We start from the raw sequence: 24,087 nt of genomic DNA, 5'->3' as shown, positions 1-24,087 counted from the left end.
AATAGCCTTGTCTAGGAGGTTGTTGTGTCGATTGGGGAGATTCCCTGGAGAAGCAGTGTGTGCAGATCGAGCTTGTGTATGAGGAAGGAGGCACTGAGTCATACACCGGCAGCTCGTCTCACCACTGCTTGCTGTGCAGTTAAAGACTCGCAGACGCTTCCTATCCAGCAGTTACTCACGGCAACCTGCTCATGAACTGAGACATGAGGGAGCTGGCAGGACCGAGAGAGCTTGTTGGCTGTGTTAGTGTTGCACTGTAAGTGACTGCATGGTGTCCATTAAACTCACTGATCCTGGTGTCCAGCAGTGGCTGCAGTTGTGAGTTTAATGAACTCCTGGACAGAGTGTTCACAACATTCGTACACCCTCAATAAACACCCCCCACCCAGAGCTGAGCAGGAAAACAATGCGGGAGCACCGCACTGTGGGAGGGGTGGTATTGAAAGATCCCTGTACAATTTAAAACATTTGTTATTATACAAATACTTTTATTCCGAAAATAAAAATAAACACACAGTGTATTAACACGACCAAAGGCTGCCTATGTTGACAGTTTACAAACAAACGGTCATCAGATTAATATAACGCCAACTTTAACAGCAATACACTCGACCTCCCGCGGTGACCAGCGTTCACGGAATGCCGACAAACTCCCTGTGGACACCGCGCGTTCTCTCTCCACGGACGTAGGCCTGGAAAAGGGGCAGACAGCCAACCCTGGTGCGGCCATCGACTACCCGCTGCCTGGACCCGCGAATGGCCATCTTGGCCAGGCCCAGGAGCAGATCGACAGGGGGACCCCACCCTCCCTCCCGAACCTACCCCCTCTGTACCGGGTGCCCAAATATCAGGAGAGTGCCGCACTGTGGGAAGGGCAGTGCAGGGAGAGCGTTGTTCTACAATGCCTTTCTTTGCTCTGCCGTGAATAATTCTGTTCATTTTTCTGCCTCCTGGCTCTGACTCAGTGCTGTCACTTATACCCATTTCTTTCCCCATCACTGATACTGATGAAAAGTCACGATGCACTCTCCCTGCTCGCTGCTTCTTTTCATTTAAAATGTCACCGTTATCTGCCTCGTTCAGCCCACATTACTCTGACAACCCACTCCCTGATAAAGTAGTGAATGAATTGTTGCTTCTGCTGGCTCTCGTGCTTGTTTCTCCCCGCCGCTCCTGCCTCCCTCGCGCCTCTCACCTGCACCTATCTCTGCTCGCCGCTCCTTCTGAGAACTTTTAGCTTCTCCCTCACTTTCACCTGACAGCAATTTTTATCTTGTCGCGACATTCTTACCCTCTTGGCTTTAAACTGATTCCATGTCACCTGTGCTTTTGTTGTCAGCAAAAGGTCCTGTACTCCTCCCGTTTCTTACTGTTGGTGTCTGGGGCGATCATTGTCCTGTAAGCTGTTTAAAGGCCTGACCTCCCAATCTTATTAATAAATGTAATTTTTTTTAATTTTAGTAATCTTTGTGTAATATTAACACTTGTTAAAATTTATAAATCTAGTTTTTGAATTTCCAATACCATCGCAAAAATAGCAGAATAATGTAGCTTTGGTCAGTGCCTGTGCTGTAACCCCAGGTAACTGGGAGGAATCTGCATCAGTACACGGGATCAGCCCCACACCTCTGCCACCCGACACTCCTGCCCTGAAGATGCGAACATACACCATGGCTCTTGCAGTGCTCTGTAAGGGAAATCATTTACACCCAGACTAACCCACGTTGGTGACTGTTTGCTTTAACCACTCGCGTTTTCTTACCAGAGACAGAGATCATTTGGCCCATCGAGTCTGTGCCTGTTCTCAAAGCAATCCCATCACTGGCTTCCCCCCACATTTCCCTGCAACCTGCTGTCTTGGTTTGCAGGTGGGATCTTGGTAGTAATTCACGCCTCGCCGCTCCCTCAGCCCCCTCCCACTCTGGGTGATGCAGGGTCTGGGTAGTAAGGGCTCAGAGGGATAAGGGGCAAATGCCAGCAAATGAGACTCGTTCCGTTATAAACCTGGTGGGAATGGAGAGGTGGAGGGAGGGGTCCGTTTCTGTGCTCTATAACTCTGACTGCCTCTTGTGTCAAAGCCACGCCCCTAGATCCTGACTCCTAGCTCGGGCAGCTGGATTTGCATTTTAACCGGCAACATTGATTGATTATTAGGTTGGTTGATTGATCGGTTGGTCGGTCAACTGTCGGGAACAGCACTGCACCCGTAATGTTCCCACCAACATCCCCCATCATGCAGTGCCCTCCCTCCCTTGGCCAACCCCCTCCTCATTGTGCAGACTCTACGAAGGGATCCTTACTGCACCGTCAGAAGCCCCCAAAACCTGGTGCGCATGGGGAGAGGAAGGTACAGTGGCTGGGTAGGGAGTTGTGGAGTGCAGAGTTTAAGGAGGTGCAGACACATGATAGATCAGTCATTGGGGGATTCAGCTCCAGGTTGGTTTATTGTTGCATACACCGGGGTGGCAATGAAATTCCCTGTTCACATGCAACGCACAAAATAAACTAGATACACACAGCAATGATCAATGCAATGTGAAATGGTGCAAAAAGACACTAAGGTGCACCAAATGAGGTAGAGTTGAGAGTTAGAGTGGATGTCAGCACCTGTAGGAAGGGGGTGTTGAAGAGGTGATGGGTTCAGGAGTCTGATAACTGTGAGGAAGATGTTCTTCTTTTCTGGATCTCTGGGCTTTCAAGCTCCTGTATCTTCTCCCAGAAGGTAGAACAGGGAAAGACGATGGTCAGAGTGGCAGACATCATAAAAACATAGAAAATAGGTGCAGGAGTAGGCCATTCGGCCCTTCGAGCCTGCACCGCCATTCAATATGATCATGGCTGATCATCCAACTCAGTATCCCGTACCTGCCTTCTCTCCATACCCCCTGATCCCTTTAGCTTCAAGGGCCACATCTAACTTCCTCTTAAATATAGCCAATGAACTGGCCTCAACCACCTTCTGTGGCAGAGAATTCCAGAGATTCACCACTCTCTATGAAAAATGTTTTTCTCATCTCGGTCCCAAAATACTTCCCCCTTATCCTTGTTCTGGACTTCCCCAACGTCGGGAACAATCTTCCTGAATCTAGCCTGTCCAACCCCTTAAGAATTTTGTAAGTTTCTATAAGACACCCCCCTCAATCTTCTAAATTCTAGCGAGTACAAGCCGAGTCTATCCAGTCTTTCTTCATATGAAAGTCCTGACATCCCAGGAATCAGTCTGATGAACGTTCTCTGTACTCCCTCTATGGCAAGAATGTCTTTCCTCAGATTAGGAGACCAAAACTGTACGCAATACTCCAGGTGTGGTCTCACCAAGACCCTGTACAACTGCAGTAGAACCTCCCTGCTCCTATACTCAAATCATTTTGCTATGAAGTATCATACTATCAGGTAGTATCAGGTAGTACCAGCCTTCCTGATGCCACGCACGGTGACGGAGAAGCTAAGGTTGATGAAGTAGAGAGGTGGATGGTTTTGGGAGGTCAGGACTCTGAGAAATGTCAGGTTATCTGGTGACAGACCAGTCCCAGCCTAACGCTAGTATCAGTCATTGTGTACACCCCAGGCACAGGTCATGGGATGAAGATTCCTTCCTCTCACACCCTCTCCCTGTGAACGTGCTTTTGTGGTGAATAAAACTTCCTTTTCTCTTCTCATCATTCTGCTGATCAATTTAAATCCCTACCCCATGCTGTTTGATCCCTCTGGTTAGGAAATGAGTCTTTCCTATTTACTCTAGGTCCCTCGTCATTTTGCACTTAATTAAATCTTCCCTTGGCCTTCCCTGCTCCAAAGTAAATAAACCCAGCTATTCCATTCTTTCCTCAACAGCTAAACTATTCCCATTGTGTCACTGTTCCCACTGATCTTCTCTGAACACTCAGTGCAATCTCATCCCTCCCACGTTACGGTGACAGGGCAGGTTCGCAGTGCTGGAGCTAAGGTCTAACGCTGTGAAAGAGCTAACTCGAGCACCATTCCCTTTAATCTGTGTCTCAGCTAATACAGGAAAACATTACCTCCCCTTTCCCAGCTACAGTTGCCTATTTCCTTCGCTCCATAGATGCTGCTGCACCTGCTGAGTTTCTCCAGCTTTTTTGTGTACCTTCGATTTTCCAGCATCTGCAGTTCCTTCTTAAAAACTGCTGTTGGAAGTTGTGTTTGATGCTCGATTTATCGACATGCGTTTTCTCTTTCTCTCAGAATGTCTACCAGCCTCCAGCTCCCGCTCCGGTTCCAGCTCCGGCTCCGGGTTCCGCTCCAGCTCCAAGGCCAGAGGATGAACTTAACCGTCTGACAAAGAAGCTGTTGTTTGACATGGAGAATCCACCATCGGATGATTACTTTGGTAAAGAAAACCAGTGGCAGCTTGTCTGATCCAGATGTGTCTGTATTTCTGCCGTCTCTCCCCATGCGAACATAGTGACAGTTTTCATTGATGGAGCCCTCTCCTCCCTCATCCTACAATACTTTACATGCTCGACGCATCAGTGAAACACCAGTCACTACAGTGCCTCTCACTGTAGGAGGGATCACCCTCAACATATCCCTTTCAGACCAGTCGCTGCTTTAGTAATCCCCAAATACCAGTAACAGAGAGCTTTCTCTCTCAGTAGGCGGTGCTGCATGGTTGCCGCAGAGGTGCTGCAGGGTTCCTGCGGGGTTGCTGCGGAGATGTTGCAGGGAAGAGCTGTATGGCTGCTGCTGGGATGTGCTGCATGGTTGCTGCAGCGGAGGAGCTGCAGGGCTGCTGCACAAGTGCTGGCAGCAGAGTGGTCGGGACCCCAGTGCTGACAACGCAGGCAGTGTGCGGAGGGAGCAGGCTGGGGGAGGGTTGCTGCATCGCTCCATGTGCTGCATGTTCAGTGTTGGGATTGATTTGGCGAGACAGCTCGAGGGTCTGGCAGGATTCCTGTGTTTCCAGGGAGAAGGCGTTTGGTGTTTGCTTGATTATGTTGCTGGAGAACAGTCCGCTGGCAGCAGCCAAGGAAGCTGGAGAACACTGCTTGTGAATCACAGGGAGGATGCCATTCAACCCATGCGGCTGTGCTGGTTCTTTGGATGAGCTGTCTGATCAATCCAGCCCTTTCCTCACAGCCCTGAGCATCTCCCCTCTCCAGGGCTGGGCTGGGCTGGGCTGGGCTGGGCTGGGCTAACTGAATGACTAGCCTGACGAGGGACAGAATGGCCTCTCCTGGGCTGGGGCAGGAACCTCAGATCTGACTCCTCCTGCTTCCTATTTACTAGCGCCGGTCTCCTCCCTGCCCATGTTGATCCCATAGAGTGTTCATTCCAGTCGCCGCTGCACCATGGGAGCTGCACTGCTGCTCCCTGCGGTCCCCCCCCCCCCCCATTAATGCAGCCATTGTGCGGGTGTGACCTGGCAAGCGAGTGAATCTCTAGTTCCCTTCTGCGTATCTCCAACCTTCCAACCTTCCTCCCACCTCTCCAGGAGGGAAGGGGAGGTGTAGAGTGGAAGTGAGGCTTTTATTTACCAAAATATAATTTAAATTAACCATTTACAAAATAATAGACACAAAAATACAACAACAAAAAACCAACACCAAATAAACAAATATTCTTAAATATTATATAATTATTTCCCTATATTAAGGATACCCTCCACCCCATGCTGTGCACATGGGTCCCGGAAATCCTCCATGGAGCCCCTGGACAGCGCGTAATCCCATTCCAAAACCACCCAGGCGCGGACGTAACCCCGGAATAGGGGCAGGCAGCCGGCTCGGGTAGAGCCCTCTTCTGCCTGGCCCCGTGACTCGAGGATGGGCAGCTTGGCCAGGCCCAGGTGCAACCCAACCATGACATCTTCAGCCCTACCCACTCCCCTACGCACAGGGTGCCCAAAGATGGGGATGGTGGGTGAGAAATTCAGCCAGAAGGCAAGGAGCAGTTCCTTTAGGCATTGGAACAGGGGCTGCAACCTCACACACTCCATATACACGTGGTACACAGACTCTTCTAGCCCACAAAAGTGGCGAGTCTGTGAACCGCGAGAGAAACAGGCTGCAAAGGAATCCTTTGGGTGGCTTTGGGGGTGTTAGAGGTCAACTGAAATTGGAGAATTCAATGTTCATACTGGCTCGCCTGGGCAGGGTGGAGGGATCCCTGAGGGAGGAGGAAGGGAGGGGTGATGCTGTTTCCTTGTGGTGGAAATGGGGGGGGGGGGCGGTCTTACTCTGGGGGGAGGAGAGGGAATAGGAGGGTGGTGGTCACTCCATGGTGGGGGGGGAGGGAGGGAGGGAGAGGGAGGGTGGTGGTCTCTGTGGGAGGGAGGGAGAGGGAGTGTGGTGGTCTCTGTGGGGGGGGAGACGTGCCACGGCCGGTGGTCCCCCTGCGTTGCTGACATTGCCCATCCTGTTGCAGGACAGTGCGTGCGCTGCGGGGAGAGCGTGGTTGGCGAGGGAGCGGGCTGCACGGCCATGGAGCAGGTGTTCCACGTGGACTGTTTCTCCTGCGTCACCTGCGGCAACAAGTTGCGGGGACATGCCTTCTACGCCGTGGACAAGAAGTCGTACTGTGAACTCTGCTACATCGTGAGTGTCGGGAAAATGGGAGCAGCGCGCGCGGGAGGGGAATGGGGGTTCGAGACTCCCCTGTGACCCCTCACCCTGGGGTCACCACATCCCAGTGACCCCTCACCCTAGTGACCGCTCATCCCGGTGTCAGCACATCCTCGTGACCCTTCACCCCAGTGACCACACACCACGAAGCTGGATGCCTTCAAGATGGAAGGAGTGCGGAGATTTATGAGGATGTTGCCAGGGCTTAAGGGCCTGGGCTATAGGGGGAGCTTGGACAGGCTCGGACTTTATTCCTTGCAGTGCAGGAGGATGAGGAGTGATCTTATAATGTATAAAATCATGAGAGGAATAGATAGGGTGAATGCATGTTCTTTTACCCACCGTAGGGGATCCGGAACCAGAGGGCAGAGGTTTAAGGTGAGACGAAAAAGGTTTAATAGGAAGCTGAGGGACAACTTTTTCACCCAGAGGGTGGCGGGTATATGGAATGAGCTGCCAGAGGAAGCAGTTTAACAACATTTTAAAGACATTGGACAAGTGCATGGACAGGAAAGAATTAGAAGGGTAGGGGCCAAATGCAGCAAATAGGCTGGCTTAGATGGAGCATCTGGGTCGGCATGGGTGAGTTAGTCCAAAGGGCCTATTTCCAAGTTGCATGGCTCTGTGACTAGGAGGTGTGACAGTGGACGGTGCCAGTTACAGGGCAGGTCCTACAGCCAGTCCCACCCTCAGTCCAGCACAGTCTTGTATGTACTAATCTAGTCAATGACAATGATAATGTGCAACCCTTAACAACCCCTTCCAGGCCTCTGAATGATTCAAATATGCCCAAAGTCTCAGAGGAGCCTGCGATCAAACTCAACCTGAGAAACACTGTTCATCAATTTTACAAATGTCCATCAACAAAGTACTGGAGGATCTGACAGCTCAATCTTGCTGGCAATGTGTCCTGTGTGGGAGCCCCCAGTGAGGGGGTGTAGGGACCAGTAACGTGTCTGATGATGTCAGGCCCTTGGAATGGGAGCCAACCTGCCTTCTCCAGCAGGTCCATCTGTGAAAGTGGGTGAAGTGCTCACATGCGAACCTCAACCTGTCTCTAGACCCCCAGCCTGTCTCTGGACCTCAGGGTCTGTGCTAACTCCAGCAGTCTGGTGTCCTCTTTTCATTACTAATTTCCTGTTTAAGCATCTCCCTTCATTTTAAATCCTTTTGAGATCTCCCCTGTCATTAGTTTTCAATCCCCACCACATGCTTCCTTTTCTCTCAGTATCCCTCGACACCCAGGGCTCCCTGTATTTGTTACCCTTGGCTTTTAACTACAGGAAAATGTTGGCTTTGAACTCTTGTTATTTCTGCTTTGAATGCTTTTCACTGTGCAGATGTAGCCTTACCTGCAGTAGATGCTCCCAGTTTACCATTGCGACTTCCTGTCTTATTTTAATAGAATTTGCTTTTCTCTAATTTAAGATCTTTATTCCTAGTCCACCCTGATCTATTTCCATAACTACTTTGCAATATACAACGCTGCGGGGCATTGAGAATAAGAGTCAGGAAGTCATGTTGCAAGCGTTATAAAACGTTGGTCAGGCCGCATTTGGAGTATTATGTGCAGTTCTGGTTGCCCAATTAGAGGAAGGATGTGGTGGCTTTGGAGAAGGTGCAGGAGAGGTTTACCAGGATGCTGCTGGGATTAGAGCTATAAAGAGAGGTTGGACAAACGTGGATTGTTTTTCTCTGGAATGTTAGAGAATGAGGGGAGAGCTGATAGGTGTTTATAAAATTCTAAGAGGCACAGATAGGGTAGACAGTAGTGGGTGAATGGAAGGTGCTGCCAGGGGTGGTGGTGGAGGCCGATAACATGGTGGCATTTAAGAGGCTTTTAGACAGGCACATGATATGCAGGGAATGGAGGGATATGGGTCATGTACAGTCAGAGAAGATGAATTTATCTTGGCATCATGTTCGGCACGGACATTGTTGACATTTTCCTGTGATAGAAACATATAAAATAGGTGCAGGAGGAGGCCATTTGGCCCTTTGAGCCAGCACCGCCATTCATTGTGATTACGGCTGATCCTCCACAATCAGTAACCCGTGCCTGCCGTCTCCCCATGCCGCTTGATTCCGCTAGCCCCTACAGTTCTATCTAACTCTCTTTTAATTCATCCAGTGAATTGGCCTCCACTGCCTTCTGTGGCAGAGAATTCCACAAATACATAACTTTCTGGGTGAAAAAGTTTTTTCTCATCTCACTTTTAACTGGTCTCCCCTTTATTCTTAGACTGGTTCTGGACTCCCCCAACATTGGGAACATTTTTCATGCATCTAGCGTCCATTCCTTTTATAATTTTATATGTCACTATGCGATCCCCTCTCATCCTTCTAAATTCCAATGAATACAAGCCCATTCTTTCCAATCTTTCCTCATATGACAGTCCCGCCATCCCAGGGATTAACCTCGTAAAACTACGCTGCACTGCCTCAATAGCAAGGATGTCCTTCCTCAAATTAGGCGACCAAAACTGCACACAATAATGTACTGTTGTATGTTCTATCCCACAATGTCCCCCCATCCCCAACACTGACACGACAGGTTACCTGTCCCAAGATGTGGTCGTCCAACCTCATCTACTGTATCTGTTGTTCAAGATGTGGACTCTTATACATCGGCGAGACCAAACGCAGACTGAACGATCTTCGCGGAACACCTTTGCTCAGCCCGCTTGAACCAACCTGATCTCCCGGTTGCTGGACACTTTAATTCTCCTTCCCATTCCTACACAGACCTTTCTGCCCTTGGTCTCCTCCATTGTCACAGTGAGGCTAAACACAAATTGGAGGAACAGCATCTCATATTTTGCTTGGGCAGCTTCCAGCCCAGTGGTATGAAAATTGTTTTCTCTCACTGATGAAGGGTCTCGACCCAAACCGTCACCCATTCCTTCTCTACAGAGATGCTGCATGTCTCCCTGAGTAACTCCAGCATTTTGTGTCTACCATTGATTTCTCTCACTTCAGGTAGCCCCGGCATTCCCTCTCTGTCTATCCCTCCCCCACCCAAGTCTCACTAGCTTCTGATTTTCACTCTACAGAGAGCTTACAGTGGTCCGTTTCCTTTATCATCATTACATTTTTGCATATCTTTCATTCATTGTTCTTTATCTCTCCACATCACTATCTACATCTCTCGATTCCCTTATCCCTAACCAGTCTGAAGAAGGGTATCGACCCAAAACGTCCAGTGATGCTGCCTGTCTCGCTGAATTACTCCAGCTTTTTGTGTCTATCTTCGGTTTAAACCAGCATCTGCAGTTCCTTCTTACACGTTTTGTTCAGTAATGCGCCTCTCCTTGTTCTGCCTACTCACATTTAAATAGATGGACCAACTACTCCTTTAAATCCTTTAAATTGAAAGTAGATTTAAAGTTTGAGATTTATGAGATCTGACACAGAGGGTGGCTGAATGAAGAGGAGGTGGTGGAGGCAGGTGCAGTAACATTGGTAGAGAGGCATTTGGCCAGGAACTGGATAGGACAGGTGCAGAGGGATATGGGCCTAATGCAGTGAATGGTAATCGCAGTCAGCAGGTTGTGGCAGCGTCAGGGCCTGTTCCTGAGCTGTTACTATCCTTGCCTCTATTCTACCAACCTACGCTGAGGGGTCATTTACAGCGGGCAATTAACCTACCAACGAGCACGTCGTTGGGGTGGGAGTTAATTGGAGCCCTTGTGTGAAACCCCATCCAGCCACAGGGGGAACGTGCAAACTCCACATGCACAGTGCCAGAGTTCAGGATCGAACCTGGGTCACTGGAACTGAGGCACAACTGTAGTGCCAACATATCATCCCTCATCCATCTCTCCCCCTCCTCCCTCATCTCAATCCTCTCTTCTCGTCCTATCTCTTAATTTCCCTCCACTGTCACACTCCCCCCTCCCCCCCTTTCCTTCTCTCCTATTCTCTTCATTGAGATGGCCACATTTGGATGTTCCGTGCCTTTGGCAGTGTGTGTTTGAGTGTGGCCCAGTGCCCTTTCCCCCACATCCTTTGCATTCTCTGTACAAGTGAAGCAGCCAGTCTTTAAGCTCGGCTCTCCCCGGCTAGTCCCAGCAGCGGACGGAGTGCCAGCTCTCAGCTCCCCCACTTTTACTTGGAGCTTGCAACCTTTGAAAGAACATACGAGTCAGCTTGACAAAACCTTTAGGATTTTGACACCTTGAAGCCTGCCGTCTCCTGGTGAGAGTGGACCAAGTTGTTTCAACCTGAACAAGCAACAGTATTGAAAATGTCTACCTTCTCTCTGCGCCAACAATGCCAAACATAACAGATTTTCACCGAGATCCCACCGTACATAGTGCTCCCTCAACACGGCCATTCCACAGTTCCTTCCATCCGACATAGTGAAAGCCTTGCCAAAGTTTAACTTTGGAATCTGAACTATATTTGTGCGGATCTTTTTATAGATTGAAGTGCAGGCATACTAGGGTTTGGAAACTTGATTTCCAGAGGCTCTGTGTTAGGTTGCTGGCAGGAATTTTTATTACTCCCCAATTTAACAACTGCAGCAATATTTTTTAAATTATCCATTTTGAGAGAGGTGCCAGTAACCTGGCGTTCACTGCCCAGCTCTCCTGTTCCAGGTGCTCATGCCACTTTGTGAAGGTTTTGCTTCAACTCAGGGGCCATATCAGAGTACGTTAAGGGTCAGTTATGAGTCTAGGATTAAAGTCACTTCTCGACCCAGGCTGGATAAAGACAGCACACGTGGTCCTTGGGTAGACACAAAATCTGGACTCAGTCTGATGAAGGTTTCGACGCAAAACGCCACCTCTTCCTCTACCCCAGGGATGCTGCTCGTCCCACTGATCTGTGGTGTAAACCAGTATCTGGGGTGAGGGTGGGGATGGAAGGGGGACAATGAATGGGACAGCCCTGCCCATGTTTGTACAAGCAGAGAATGCTTGATAAAGAGCAATAAAACATGACTAGACTTTGAAGGCCAGGGTTATCTGGGAGATAATGAAGTGTACTTAGGTACAGCCTCACGTCAGTGTGCAGTCCTGTATGTCTGGGAGGGGCAGACTGCTTCAGAAACACGTGAGTTATTAATTGACGTTTCTTCATCACTGAGGCTTTCTGTTCATGAACACAGTTGTTCTGTAACTGGACTGGTTTCCAGACAGCTGGTTACAGGTGCAGGGACCGCACTTCCTGACGGGAGCAGGATGCCTGAATTCCATGAAGTAAGCGTGGAATAAAGAGCAAGTCTGAGAAACTGTGTGAGAGAACTGCCAGTCTCTCTTTAGTGCCGGTGAGGTTCATACCCGTGCTGGCAGGAGGGAGTGTCAGCTCTCACCGGGTCTGGCCAGGGTCTGCCTCCAGTCCCACAGCCCCCGGTCACCACTACCCCCTACACTCCCCTCTGCCCCATCGTGTCAGTGGTTGAGGTGGGTCAGGGTCAGCTCTGACCTTCCCCGGTGACCCCGGCACTAACGGCGGCCCTCAACAGCACAGGCAACTCCCACTTCACATTAGAGGGCTCCCGGCTGCCAGACATTTTGATTCATCTCGCCATCCCCACTCCAAGTGCCTGGTCTCAGCCTCACCCTGACCCTCAGCCCCACTCACCCTCAGCCTCACTCACCCTCAGCCACATCTTCCTCATCCTCCTCACAGCCGCAGCAGCACATATCATTCTCCACGGGGTCGTCTACAACCCAACGGCTGGACCATTGAGTTCTCCAATTACCCCTAACCCGCATCCTCTCTGTCTCTTTCTCCTGTCTATCCTGTTTCTCTCACACCAGCCCCCCATCACCCTGTTTCTTTCCCCTCATTCCATCTCCTCCATTATTCATCATCTTTCACTACTCATCCCTCCCCTCCCGCTGTTCCAATCTGCCCCCCCCCCCCAATCTACGGCACAAATCACAACTCTGCTATGCTTTGCTGTGTCTTCCTTCATCTCTCTCTCTGTCTCTCTCCCTCTCCCTGACTCTTCCTCTCTGTCTCCCTCTTCCTCTGTCTCTGTCTCTCTGTGTCTGTCCTTCGCTCTCCCTCTCTCACGCTTCCTCTGCAGCCTCTGTTGAACACGGTGACTGTGTTCGCTGTAGAGCTGTTAATCACATTCTGCAGTGTCCCCGCTGTGCCTATTTCACTTATTTTGCAAGTTGTTGATGAATCTGCTCCATTGCTGTTCAGACAGCGAGTTACAGAGAGAAGAATGATTGCCCGTCTCTTCCTTTTTTTACTTTTGCACTCACCGTAAACTGTTCTTTTGGTAATTACAGCTCTTTCCCTGCAGGGCGTCTCTGCTACTTTATTGAGCATATTTTTCTTCTAATCCCTTCCAAGTGTTTATCGTTAACTAGCTTTGACCAGTCACACTCCCAGCCCATTGGATTGAATCTCACCCACACATGCTGTTTGAATTTGATTACAATGTGATCACACGTAATTAGATCTTCACTTAACGGCTTCCTTCTCTATATTTAATGTCCAGCTTGTTACCTGTACAATCATAACCTTAACCAGCTAGGCATCCCTGAATAAATGGTGTAGTGGCTAGAGGGGGAATTAGCAAATAGAAAGAACACAAAGGCTTCGTGAATAGATGTGTATTGAGCTAGTTGTGTAAATAGTTGTGTAAATGAGATGTGCAGGGCAAGTTTTTTTCCACAGAGGATAGTGAGTGCCTGGAACGTGCTGCCAGGAGTGGTGATGGGCAGATACAATAGTGTTGTTTAAGACTTATGGATAGATGGATACATGGATATGCAGGAATTGGAGGGATTTGCATCATGTGCAGGTAGATAAGAGATGGTCTTGACATCATTTTCGACACGGACTGTGGGCCGAAGCTCAGAAGGGTACGCAGAGGAGAATGTGGAGTCCCAAACACATCTGATTACAGGTGGAACAGGGTCAAGGGGCCTACAACTAATTCATATATTTGTAAAAGCAGAGGGCTTTAATTGAATCTGTGCAAAACATTGGTTTGGTAGAGGTTTTATCCGATCAGGTCAGTTACTTTGGAAGAAGGTCCATGAGAGATGGTAGGCCGTTTCAGGGACAAGGGGCTGCTGCAGGGACAGGGGACGGCTCCAGTGACAAGGACGACTCCAGGGTTAGACGGCAGAGGCTGAGGTTGTTCTTTTTTTAACCAAAAATTATTTTATCAATTATTTACAATAATGTTTAGAGTACAAAATAAAACAAAACAAAACAAACCCCACCACCATAATACAAGACAAACAAATATACTAAATAAACGATTATACAACTATATTACAATCCTTATTGAAGATGACTTCCTCCCCACATGGAGCCCGACAGTACTGGAAAGGTTGTTCTCTTTGGCGCCGGTCTCACCCTCCCCTCTCTCTCTCTCCCCTGTTCCTGCCAGAGCACCCTGGAGCAGTGCAGTGTGTGCTCGCGGCCCATCATGGAGCGCATCCTGCGAGCCACCGGTAAGGCCTACCACCCCCAGTGCTTCACGTGCGTGGTGTGTCACCGCAGCCTGGACGGTGTGCCCTTCACTGTCGACACCACCAACCAGGTGCACTGCATCGACGACTTCCACAGGTAAGTGTCTGCCCTCCCGGCTCCCTAGACAGTACCCTAGCCCGGCTCCCCATCCAGCCCCCACCCGAAGCCCTGCCTGGCCCCGGCCCCCCCACACCTGAGCCCCCCCCCCCCCCTGCCTGGCCCCCGGCCCACACGCCCGAACTCCCGCCTGGCCACCCCCACCTCCGCACTGCCTCCCACTGCTGACTTCCACAGGTAAGTGGGCTCCTGCATGGCCCCGCACCCCCCCCCCCCCTGCCTGCCGACCCTGCCGGGCTCTAGTACCCCCCGCCCCCCCCGGCCACCTAGTACTACCCACCTGTGTAGTCTAATGTCATGTGTAATGCCCGGTGTGTGGACCCATGTCATTTGTCTCGTGTGCGTTCCCGTGTCCCGTGTGCGATCCCGTGTCCCGTGTGCGTTCCCGTGTCCCGTGTTCGTTCCCGTGTCATGGCTCTGCCCCCCACAGGAAGTTTGCACCGCGTTGCTCTGTGTGCGGTGAGGCTATCATGCCGGCGGTGGGACAGGAGGAGACTGTGCGCATCGTGGCCCTCGACCGTGACTTCCACGTGCAATGCTACCGCTGCGAGGTACTGTACACACGTCGGGGGGGAGGGGGGGGTGTCTCTGCCACCACAGGTAGCCAGGTACTGCAAATATGCCAGGGTTAGGGGCTGTGGGGGAGGTACAGTGTGGGGGTCGGTACAGAGTACTGCAGGTAGGGGCACACAGGTCAGCCATGCTCGGTGACTCTACGATACCTTTACACAGGGAGCCCCACAGATAGATCAGGTGAGCTTTAGCACGGATCAGCCGTGATCCGGTACCAGAGACTGGGGCTAAATGAGATATACAAGTCCATTGGCTTTGCCCCTTTGTTTACGTAGACAAAGGCCGTAGAGAGAATCCAGTGAATTGCAGGCTGGTGAGCCTCACGCAGTGGTAGGGAGCTAGCAGAGGGCATAGGGATAGAATTTACTTGCATTACAGAAGACAATGGGTTAATGAGGAACAATCATCGTGGCTCTGTACACGGCAGGTCGTGCCTTCATAATCTGAGTGCTTTGAGGAGGCAACAAAAGTGATGGATATGGGGCAGTGGATGTTGTCTCCATGGATTTTAGTGAGGCATTTGATAAAGTCCCCTATGGTAGGCTGATGCAGAAGACTAAGATGCATGGGACTAACAGTCAATTGGTCGCATGGGTTCAGAACTGGTTTACTGAGAGAAGGCAGGGTGGACCGTTATCTTGGCTGGAGGTGTGTGACCACTGGTACTCCGCAGAGATCAGTGCTGAGGCCTCTGCTGTTTGAGATGTATATATTTTAAATTAGTTAGTAAACTAGTAAGTAACCAACTTACTAGTTTTGGAGTTGTAGACAGTGAGGAAAGCTGTCAAAAGGTACAGCGGGATGTAGATCGATGTCAGATTTAGCAGAGAAATGGCAGATGCATTTAATCAGAGCAAGTGTGAGGTTTGGGAAGTATATAGTGAATGGCTGGATCCTTAACAGCATTGATTTATAGAGGGTCTAAATGTGTAGCTGTCTGAAAGGGGCGACACCAGCAAGAGTGGTAGATAAGGCATATGGTATGCGTGCTTGCCTTCATACGTCGGGCATGGAGTTTCAGAGTCACAGTGTACCACTGCATCTTTATAAAACTTGTTAGACCACATTTGGAATATTGTGTGCAGTTCTGGTTGCCCCATCACAGGAAGGATGTGGTGGCTTTGGAAAGGGTGCAGAAGAGGTTTACCAGAATTATGGCTGGGTTAGTGGGTATAAACTTCAGGGAGAGGTTAGATTATTTTTGCTGGAGCATTACGGATTGAGGATAGACTGATATATAAAATATATAAAATTATGAGAGGCATACAGTAGATAGGGTAGAACTTTTTATCCCTAAACAAAGACTTTTTCCCCAAACAAACAAAGTCAAAGACTGGACAGCATAGTTTAAAGGTGAGAGGGGCAAAGTGTAATGGAGATGTGCGGGGCAATTGTTTACACAGAGGGTTGTGGGGGCCTGGAATGCGTGGCCGGGGTGGTGGTAAAGACACATACGATAGTGGTGTGTAAGAGGATTTTAGTCAGGCCCATGGATATGTGGGGACTGAAGGGACAGGGATGATGGTAGTGTGGAGACACTGATGTTGGTGATCTGTTTCCCAGGACTGTGGTTCCCCGTTGTCGGACGGCGACACCCAAGGGTGCTACCCCCTGGATGGTCACGTCTTCTGCAAGACCTGCAATGGCCAACGCATCCAGGCCCTGACGGCCAAAGCCAGCACCGACCTGTGAGGCCATGCAGCGGTACGCCTGCCCCCCACCAAAGATCTACAGCTGCACTTTCTCCGCGCGCCTTCACCCTCCCACCTCTCCACACACCGTGTCCCAACCCCTCCATGCTCTCTGTCCCCGAACCCCTCCCTGCCACTCGCTCAGACCCACTGCCAGGACTACGACCAGGTACGGGAACAGCACGCACCCAGTTAGCGCTGGCACCTGCTACAAGCAACAGCCCACGTGCCCAGTTGCACCTGGCATCAGTGAAGGGGCAGGAGCCGGGGCCTGGCTCATAGTGAGCCGTAGAGCGACAGCCCCCCAGTACCCACTCACTCTCCATCCCTGCTGTTTGCCAAGGCTGCATGCTCACTCTCCATCTCTCACACTCTCTCTCACACTCTATGTCTCACTCTCACTCCATGTCTCTCTCTTTCCCACCCTCCATGCCTCTCTCACTCTCTGTCGATGTCTCTCTCCCTCTCTCTCTCCCACTCGCTGTCTCTCTGTTTCTCCACCACATCCCCCACTCCATGCCTCCTGTGAACCCGCTGACTCTCGGCCCCAGCAGTGTGTGGGGTGGTTGAACTCCACAGGTAGGTGGTTGATGCGGCAGTGGGCGGCTGGGATGACGGCTCAGGCCGGGAGCATCTCCCTCGAGCACGGCTGGGGCTGGGGTTCCAACACCAGGGTGTTGCCAGGAGACAGTGGCAAGAGTGATGCCAGCAGTTGGGGGAGTCTGTGGTGGGGCGGCACAGTGACACAGTGGCAGAGTGCCTTACAGCGCCAGAGCTCCAGGTTTGATCCTGACCACGGGTGCTGTTTATGTGGAGTTTGCACATTCTCCGAGTGACTGTGGGTATTCTCCGGGTGCTCTGGATTGCTCCCACACTACCAGTGGTAGAAGTGTCAGGACAGTGGTGTTGGGGTAGAAGTGCCAGGGAGGTAGTGTAAGGACAGTAGTGTCAGGACGGTAGTGCCAGGCTATGAGGGCGGAGCTCGTGAAGTTGTTGACAGGAACAGCAGGAGTGGGATAAAAATGGGACCGTGCGTTCTTGCTTTGTGTTTGTACAGGAAGGAATAATATTTACTTCTGGCAGCCGATAAATGAGTAAAATCACTTTTATTTAGCTCTGGGAATCTGCATTGCAATGAGAATAAATAGGTTGACATTGAGAATCTCCCTGCTTTAGCGAGGAGCTCACAGTGCCAGTGGATTAGAGTGCGCAGCGGTGCGGGGGTCAGATTAGAGAGCGCAGCGGTGCGGGGGTCAGATTAGAGAGCGCAGTTGTGCGGGGGCAGATTAGAGTGCACAGCAATGTGGGAGCGAATTAGAGAGCTCAGCGGGCTGGGTAAGCGTTAGGCACATCTGACCATCACTGGCCTGGGTTGAACACAAAAACAATTGTTTCTCCTGCCAGTGTGAAATGACCAGGCAGACGGTGTGCATGTGTAGTGACGCTCAGTAACGCTGCTGGAACAGGAATAATGGTTATTGATCCGTTTCTGCTCTGACATCACACTGACCTCACTGTCCACATATAAGGACCACACCGTGCACAAATATATTCCAAGTAAATTACCCTGATAAATGGCATCAGCAAACGTTGGTGGCTGTTTAATACGATTAAATAAAACAGCCATCATTAAACCACTGACGTTTCTTCACCTCAGCTCTATGCAAAGGCACTCTGGGATACACATGTTCGCAGAAGTTCACCACATTCCACAATTTATATACAACTTTTATAAAACATTCCTAAATATATTGCTGACATTTCCAAGATTACAGAACGTACCTGGTTTGTAGAACCCCTTTCCTGATTATTCATGACTTTCCAGGTCATGGAATACATTCTTAGTTTAGCGACATATTCCCGGGTTGCCGGGACCAATCCCAGCCTTGCCGCTCCAGTAACGTTGCTGGGGTTCGCACCCAGGAAGCAACATCTCTCCCAGGGCCACAGCCAACAGCAGTACCATCTGGTGACAGAATCTAGTCATGATGTCGTACAGCACAGAATCAGGACGTTCAGCCCATCTCATCCATGCCCATCCACGTTCCATCCTATTTATCCGCATTAGGACTGTAACCCTCTAATCCTTTCCTACCCCCGTACCTATCCAGGGCACAGTTCTAGTAGGGACAGATTTGTCCTTGTGTAACACTGGGTTACAGTACTGATGGGGACTGGTCCGTTGCTGTATAACACTGGGTACAGTACAGTGTAGGAAGGAACTGCAGATGCTGGTTTATACCGAAGATAGACACAAAATGCTGGAGTAATTCAGCGGAACAGGTAGCATAACTGGAGAGAAGGAATAGGTGATGTTTTGGGTTGAGACCCTTCTTCAGACTGGGCATTAATCTCACTCAGTTTTGAAGAGGGTCTCGACCGCAAACATCACCCGTTCCTTCTGCAGCATTTTGTATCTATCTTTGGGGTACAGTACCAGTGGGGACAGGTCTGTCACTATAACACTGGGGGTACAGTACTGGTGGGGACAGGTCTATCGCTGTATAACACTGGGGTACAGCACCAGTGGGCACGAGTCTGTCGCTGTATAACACTGGGGTACAGTACTGATGGGGACGGGTCTGGCACTGTAACACGGGCACAGTACTAGTGGGGATGGGTCTGTCACTGTGTTCCAAAGGGGCACAGCTGTGCTGAGACAGGCATGGTGTTATATCTCGGGAGGTTCCTGATCTCTGCCGGTGGAGTTCATACCTCACTGTGAATTTTTACTGTCACTAATCTCTCTTTTTCCTTTCCGTCAGCTTCTATGCTGTGTCATTACTTTTGGTGGTGGAGAGTGTGAGGGCAGCCTTGTGGATTTCTATGCAATAAACAGAATGCTGTCTGGACAATCATTGTATAAAGCGGTGGTGTGCAGGGCTATGGTGTACAGGCCCTGCTCATCACCCCCTGCACTTAAAGTGCTCGGCTCAGGGTGGATTATTTCTGCCACCTGGTGGATTCACTGCCACTGCGCTCCTAAAATCAGTGCAGTGAATGCACACCTGGTGAAATTAGCGCCCAGTGACTTCACACTAAAATCAGAGCACAGTGAATCCACACTATGAAATCAGCACAATGAATGCACACTGTGAAATCAGTACAGTGAATCCACACTGTGAAATCAGCACAGTGAATGCACACTGTGAAATTAGCAGTGACTGCATCACTGTGAAATCAGAGCACAGTGAATCCACACTGAAATCAGAGCACAGTGAATCCACACTGTGAAATCAGAGCGCAGTGAATGCACACTGTTAAATTAGTGCCCAGTGACTGCACACTGTGCAATCAGAGCACAGTGAATGCACACTGTGAAATCAGCACAGTGAATGCACACTGAAATCAGAACACAGTGAATGCACACCCGGTCAAATCAGCGCCCAGTGACTGCACAGTCAATGAAATCAGTGCAGTGACTGTACATTCTGTGAAATCAGTCCATAGTGATTGCACACCTAGTGAAATCAGCGCAGTGAATGTACACCAGATTAAATCAGTGCCCAGTGAGTCGGCACTCGGTAATTCATTGCCAGACCTGGGTATGGTGACTTGATCTGTAACCTGTTCTGTAAATTTCAGTTGTAGTTAATCAATGCATTATTGCTTTAACTAAATATTAATCTTTAAAACACTATTATTACGCTGATGTATTTCTAATCACATGTAATGATCTGAAACTGTTCACTGAGGAGAGATAATGAACAAAGTTAAAGTGTCTTCACAACATAAGCTCCTGGCCAGTTACTGTCGGTGGGTTTTATCAACACTGTTTACTTGCAGCCACACTACATATTTTAGATAAATTGCCGTCTTACAGCAAATTGCACAATTACAGGATTGGCTGCAGCTAATTTTTTGTTTTGTATTTGTTATTTACTTAAAGTCTTCCTCAACTCGAGCTTCCCCTGAGAAAGTCAGAGGCGGGAGAGCAGTGTTAGGGGCTGGATCTGGTCCGGGGATGTCCTGAATTCAGTGGTACACAGTCACGTGTGATAAACGCCTTGACATGAGGTTGGCCTGTGACCCTGACTGAAGCGAGTGGGGACTGACATACTGCGGGTGCAGTTATAGATCGACACCTGTTTCTGTCCCTGTCAGACCACATTGTGCCACCACAGCAGAAACATCATCACCCCCCATCCACCCCTGTCCCGTTCCACCTGTCCCGGCCCGTGCACTGCCCGATGATCTCAGAGGCAATACTGATGGTTCTAGCGACAAGGGAAAGATCTGCCAGGATTCACAGCGCTGACATGGGCATTAGGTGTTGCTGCAGTAAGTTGGCAGTGGGTGTGACTGACCAGTGAGGGACTGTGTACACAGGGGGAGTCAGCAAGGACACTGCCTGGGAAGCAGCCTGTGGTTGGAGGACAGACACGCCACTGTATTTATTCCTGGCACATTGGGTTTGTGTATGAGTACCCATGAAGCAGTCTAGGACTGCACACTACAGAGGTTAAAATCATTAAATGTGTTCTCATTGAAACGATCAGCTTGACTGGAGCTGCCTTCCCTGACTAGAGTGTCTAGATCCACCTCAATCTCCAAGTCCACCCAACTCAGCACCACCACACTACCAGCTTAGTCCATCCCATCGCCACCTCCCAGCCAATCCATCCGCACATCGCCACATCATTCCCAAATGGAACAATCCATTCCCACATCATTCCCAGCCAATCCATCATAAAATCATTCCGGGCCAATCCATCCCAACATCTCCACATCAGACCCAGCCAACACATTGCAGTCCATTGAGTGGGAATGCAGAACCTGGGCAGAATTCAGAGACATGAGTTCACACAAGTGCTGCATCGAAGTAAAATGTAGTTGATAGAACGATCATGAGTCCACTGGATTGCCATAAAAATCCAGGTGGTTCCCCAATCTGCTTCCTCCCTCAGTGTGGCCGACAATGTGGTCAACACTACCTGTCCCAGTGACACTCCCTCCCTGAGGGAGAAGACAAAGTGCCTAATGCCAGTCTAACACAGATCGCCATCCACTCTCAAACCAATCAGACTCATCCCAAGCCATAGGCAATGTGCTTTAACACAACCACCTGAAGTCAGGGCTATGGGAGGAACACACACACAGAGAGCATTAAAATGGAACTTAGTGTGATCAACAAGTTGGACTATATATACTGGTATAAACTGAAACTAAAGCATTTTATACATCACTTTAAAATGTATTTTGCTTCGCCATCACGTGATTGTATTAATTATATTGATATTTCATCCTAAAACCATATGTTTGTTTGAAATGCTTTCTATTTTCATTTGAGAGAAGCTAAGATTTGCAATCAGTCTTGGCCATTCACTTCTTGCTATTGAGATTTATATTCATTTTATGAAAACACACTACTCAATAAAGGGTTTGCCACATTCACAAGCATATGTGACGTGTGATTTATTCTGAAAGTGAAATAAATTTGCACCTTGGGTTGGATTGTTGGATCCGCACCATCAGGCCCCAACGTCAGAGCCCAGGCCAGGCACGGGATGGTTCAGGACCCGGCATTGACACGGGTAGTCCTAGTGACCCGGTCAGACCCCGCGGCACATGTTTGGTCAAAGCCAACAAGTTCTACAGGGGAAGTTGCGATTTTGGTTTCAATATCAATATTCAATTTTATTCCAACACAAGGCAGGAGCTGGCCAGAGGACGCAGGGTCGTACAGCGAGTGACATTCACAGTGAGAGTCCAGGGTTGATGTATTCCCATTGGCATGAGGCTAATGTGTCAGGTTGGAGAGCAGAAAGACAGGCGTGACTACAGACACGGAGAGTGTGGGGGGGGGGGGCGCTGGATAATTCAGGGGGCAGAGTGACGGTTTTCAACAACGTATTGAAAGTCTTAGTGCAGTTGGGATGGGATTCTGTTAAAAAGCCGGTGGACCCAAATCAGAGGTACCTAACATTCAGCTGAAGGCATGAGAGACACAACCCCATCCCTGCTGGCGAGAAGAGATGGAGTTGTCACTGATGATGGGAAGGTCAGGACTGAAGCGTGGATTTATGAAGGGTTTCGGCCCGAAACGTTGCCTATTTCCTTCTCCCCATAGATGCTGCTGAACCCGCTGAGTGTCTCCAGCTTTTTGTGTACCGTGGATTTATGAAAGCCGTCGCGACTGAAGCCAGGCTCAAATAGTACCTGTTAAAAGAGACCAGAATGTAAACTTGTAAAAGCCTACGTCAGGCGATGATATTCTCTAAAGCAGAAAATCACAGCAACTAAAGAGGCTTCTCAGCTCCAAAACCAAAGTAAAGATGGCGACTCTGGGTCCGGCCCAACTCACAGCTCAATGTTTGACAATGCAGAGAGATCTCCCACCTGCAAACTCAGCTAAAGACCGCTCCACTTCACCAGGGATCGTGGGAAAGCTGCGGCAAAGGTTGACTGGAATGGCACTTGAACAGAGGGATGAACCCGTTCCCCACAGAAAATACGGATAGGGCTGGCTCGGGGAAGGACAGAGAACAGGAAGAGCTTCGATTGAATGGGTGTAGGGGGTTACACCCCTGGTGACACCAGAACATAGAAATTAGGTGCCGGAGTAGGCCATTCGGCCCTTCGAGCCTGCACCGCCATTCAATATGATCACGGCTGATCATCCAACTCAGTATCCCGTACCTGCCTTCTCTCCATACCCTCTGATCCCCTTAGCCACAAGGGCCACATCTAACTCCCTCTTAAATATAGCCAATGAACTGGCCTCGACTACACTCTGTGGCAGAGAGTTCCAGAGATTCACCACTCTGTGTGAAAAAAGTTATTCTCATCTCGGTTTTAAAGGATTTCCCCTTTATCCTTAAGCTGTGACCCCTTGTCCTGGACTAGGGCTAGGGCTCAAAAACATCCCACATGAAATTCCATGGAAATTCCTTTCCCCAGGGACGGAGGGGGGGGGGGGGGGGGGGGGACCTGGGGAGGATTACTGCTCCAGAGAAGGGGATGGGGTGAACAGACAAGATGGATGAAGATGGGATGGGGAACGGATTGTGGGGCAGGGAGCAGGAGAAGGCCGAATGGCCTGTTTCTGTGCTGTACTTCTTACACGTCTGCCTTTCGGACATTAATGTCGGGTTTTTTTATCTGGGGACCCTGACTTGGCTCTGCACAGTGCTGGCATTCCTATAGTTTTCCAAGAGTCAAGGTGAAAATCTGTTTTATAAAAGTTCAATGAAACTTTACGCTGCACAGAAATGCCCAGCCACGCAAATAGCGATTGGACGGTGATTTACGATCAGTTCTGGAGCAGCAGTTCAGCTGGCCTGGCAGATCCTGGCCGTGTCCCTTACAGCCGGCCTTGAGTTACTGAAGCCAGCGTGAACTCAGTCACTGCCGTATTGTGGCGAGTACAGTTCCCCGTTGAGGTGTGAGGAGAGGGAGTTACACTGTGGAAATCTCCAGCAGGGGGGGTGTCACAAACAGCCAGCACTTCCTACTGATGGGAGAGCAGGAGACATCCAACTCACTCCATCCCAAAACCGTGGCAGCAGGTGGTTCACAGGGAGCGCCCCTCCCATAGCACGGAGCTCCCCCAGTCCTGCCCCTCCCACAGTGTGTTCTCCCTCAGTCCCGCTCCCTCGCTCCCTCGCTCCCATGCCTGTGTTGCCCCGATGTGATGAAGGACAACTCACTCTCCCTCCCCCCTGGTTAAAGCT

At 49.9% G+C, this 24,087-nt stretch overlaps 1 protein-coding gene across 8 annotated transcripts in view; it reads left to right on the top strand.

Annotated features, from left to right (window-relative positions):
• Positions 1-21,811, top strand: part of lpp (LIM domain containing preferred translocation partner in lipoma) — a 159,828-nt gene extending 138,017 nt beyond the window's left edge. For all 8 annotated transcript variants that reach the window (XM_055645881.1, XM_055645886.1, XM_055645883.1 and 5 more), the window contains 5 exons: positions 4,207-4,351; positions 6,388-6,557; positions 13,951-14,129; positions 14,581-14,701; positions 16,287-21,811. In XM_055645881.1, the coding sequence (XP_055501856.1) occupies positions 4,207-4,351; positions 6,388-6,557; positions 13,951-14,129; positions 14,581-14,701; positions 16,287-16,415 (744 nt within the window). In that variant the 3' untranslated portion in view covers positions 16,416-21,811. The remainder of the gene's footprint in view (positions 1-4,206; positions 4,352-6,387; positions 6,558-13,950; positions 14,130-14,580; positions 14,702-16,286) is intronic.
• Positions 21,812-24,087: the final 2,276 nt, after the last annotated feature.

The sequence above is a fragment of the Leucoraja erinacea genome, chromosome 14 (genome assembly GCF_028641065.1).
Source record: "Leucoraja erinacea ecotype New England chromosome 14, Leri_hhj_1, whole genome shotgun sequence".
NCBI lineage: Eukaryota > Metazoa > Chordata > Chondrichthyes > Rajiformes > Rajidae > Leucoraja > Leucoraja erinaceus.
Note: the sequence above shows the minus strand (reverse complement) of the source record. Positions and strands in the feature narration are given on the sequence as shown.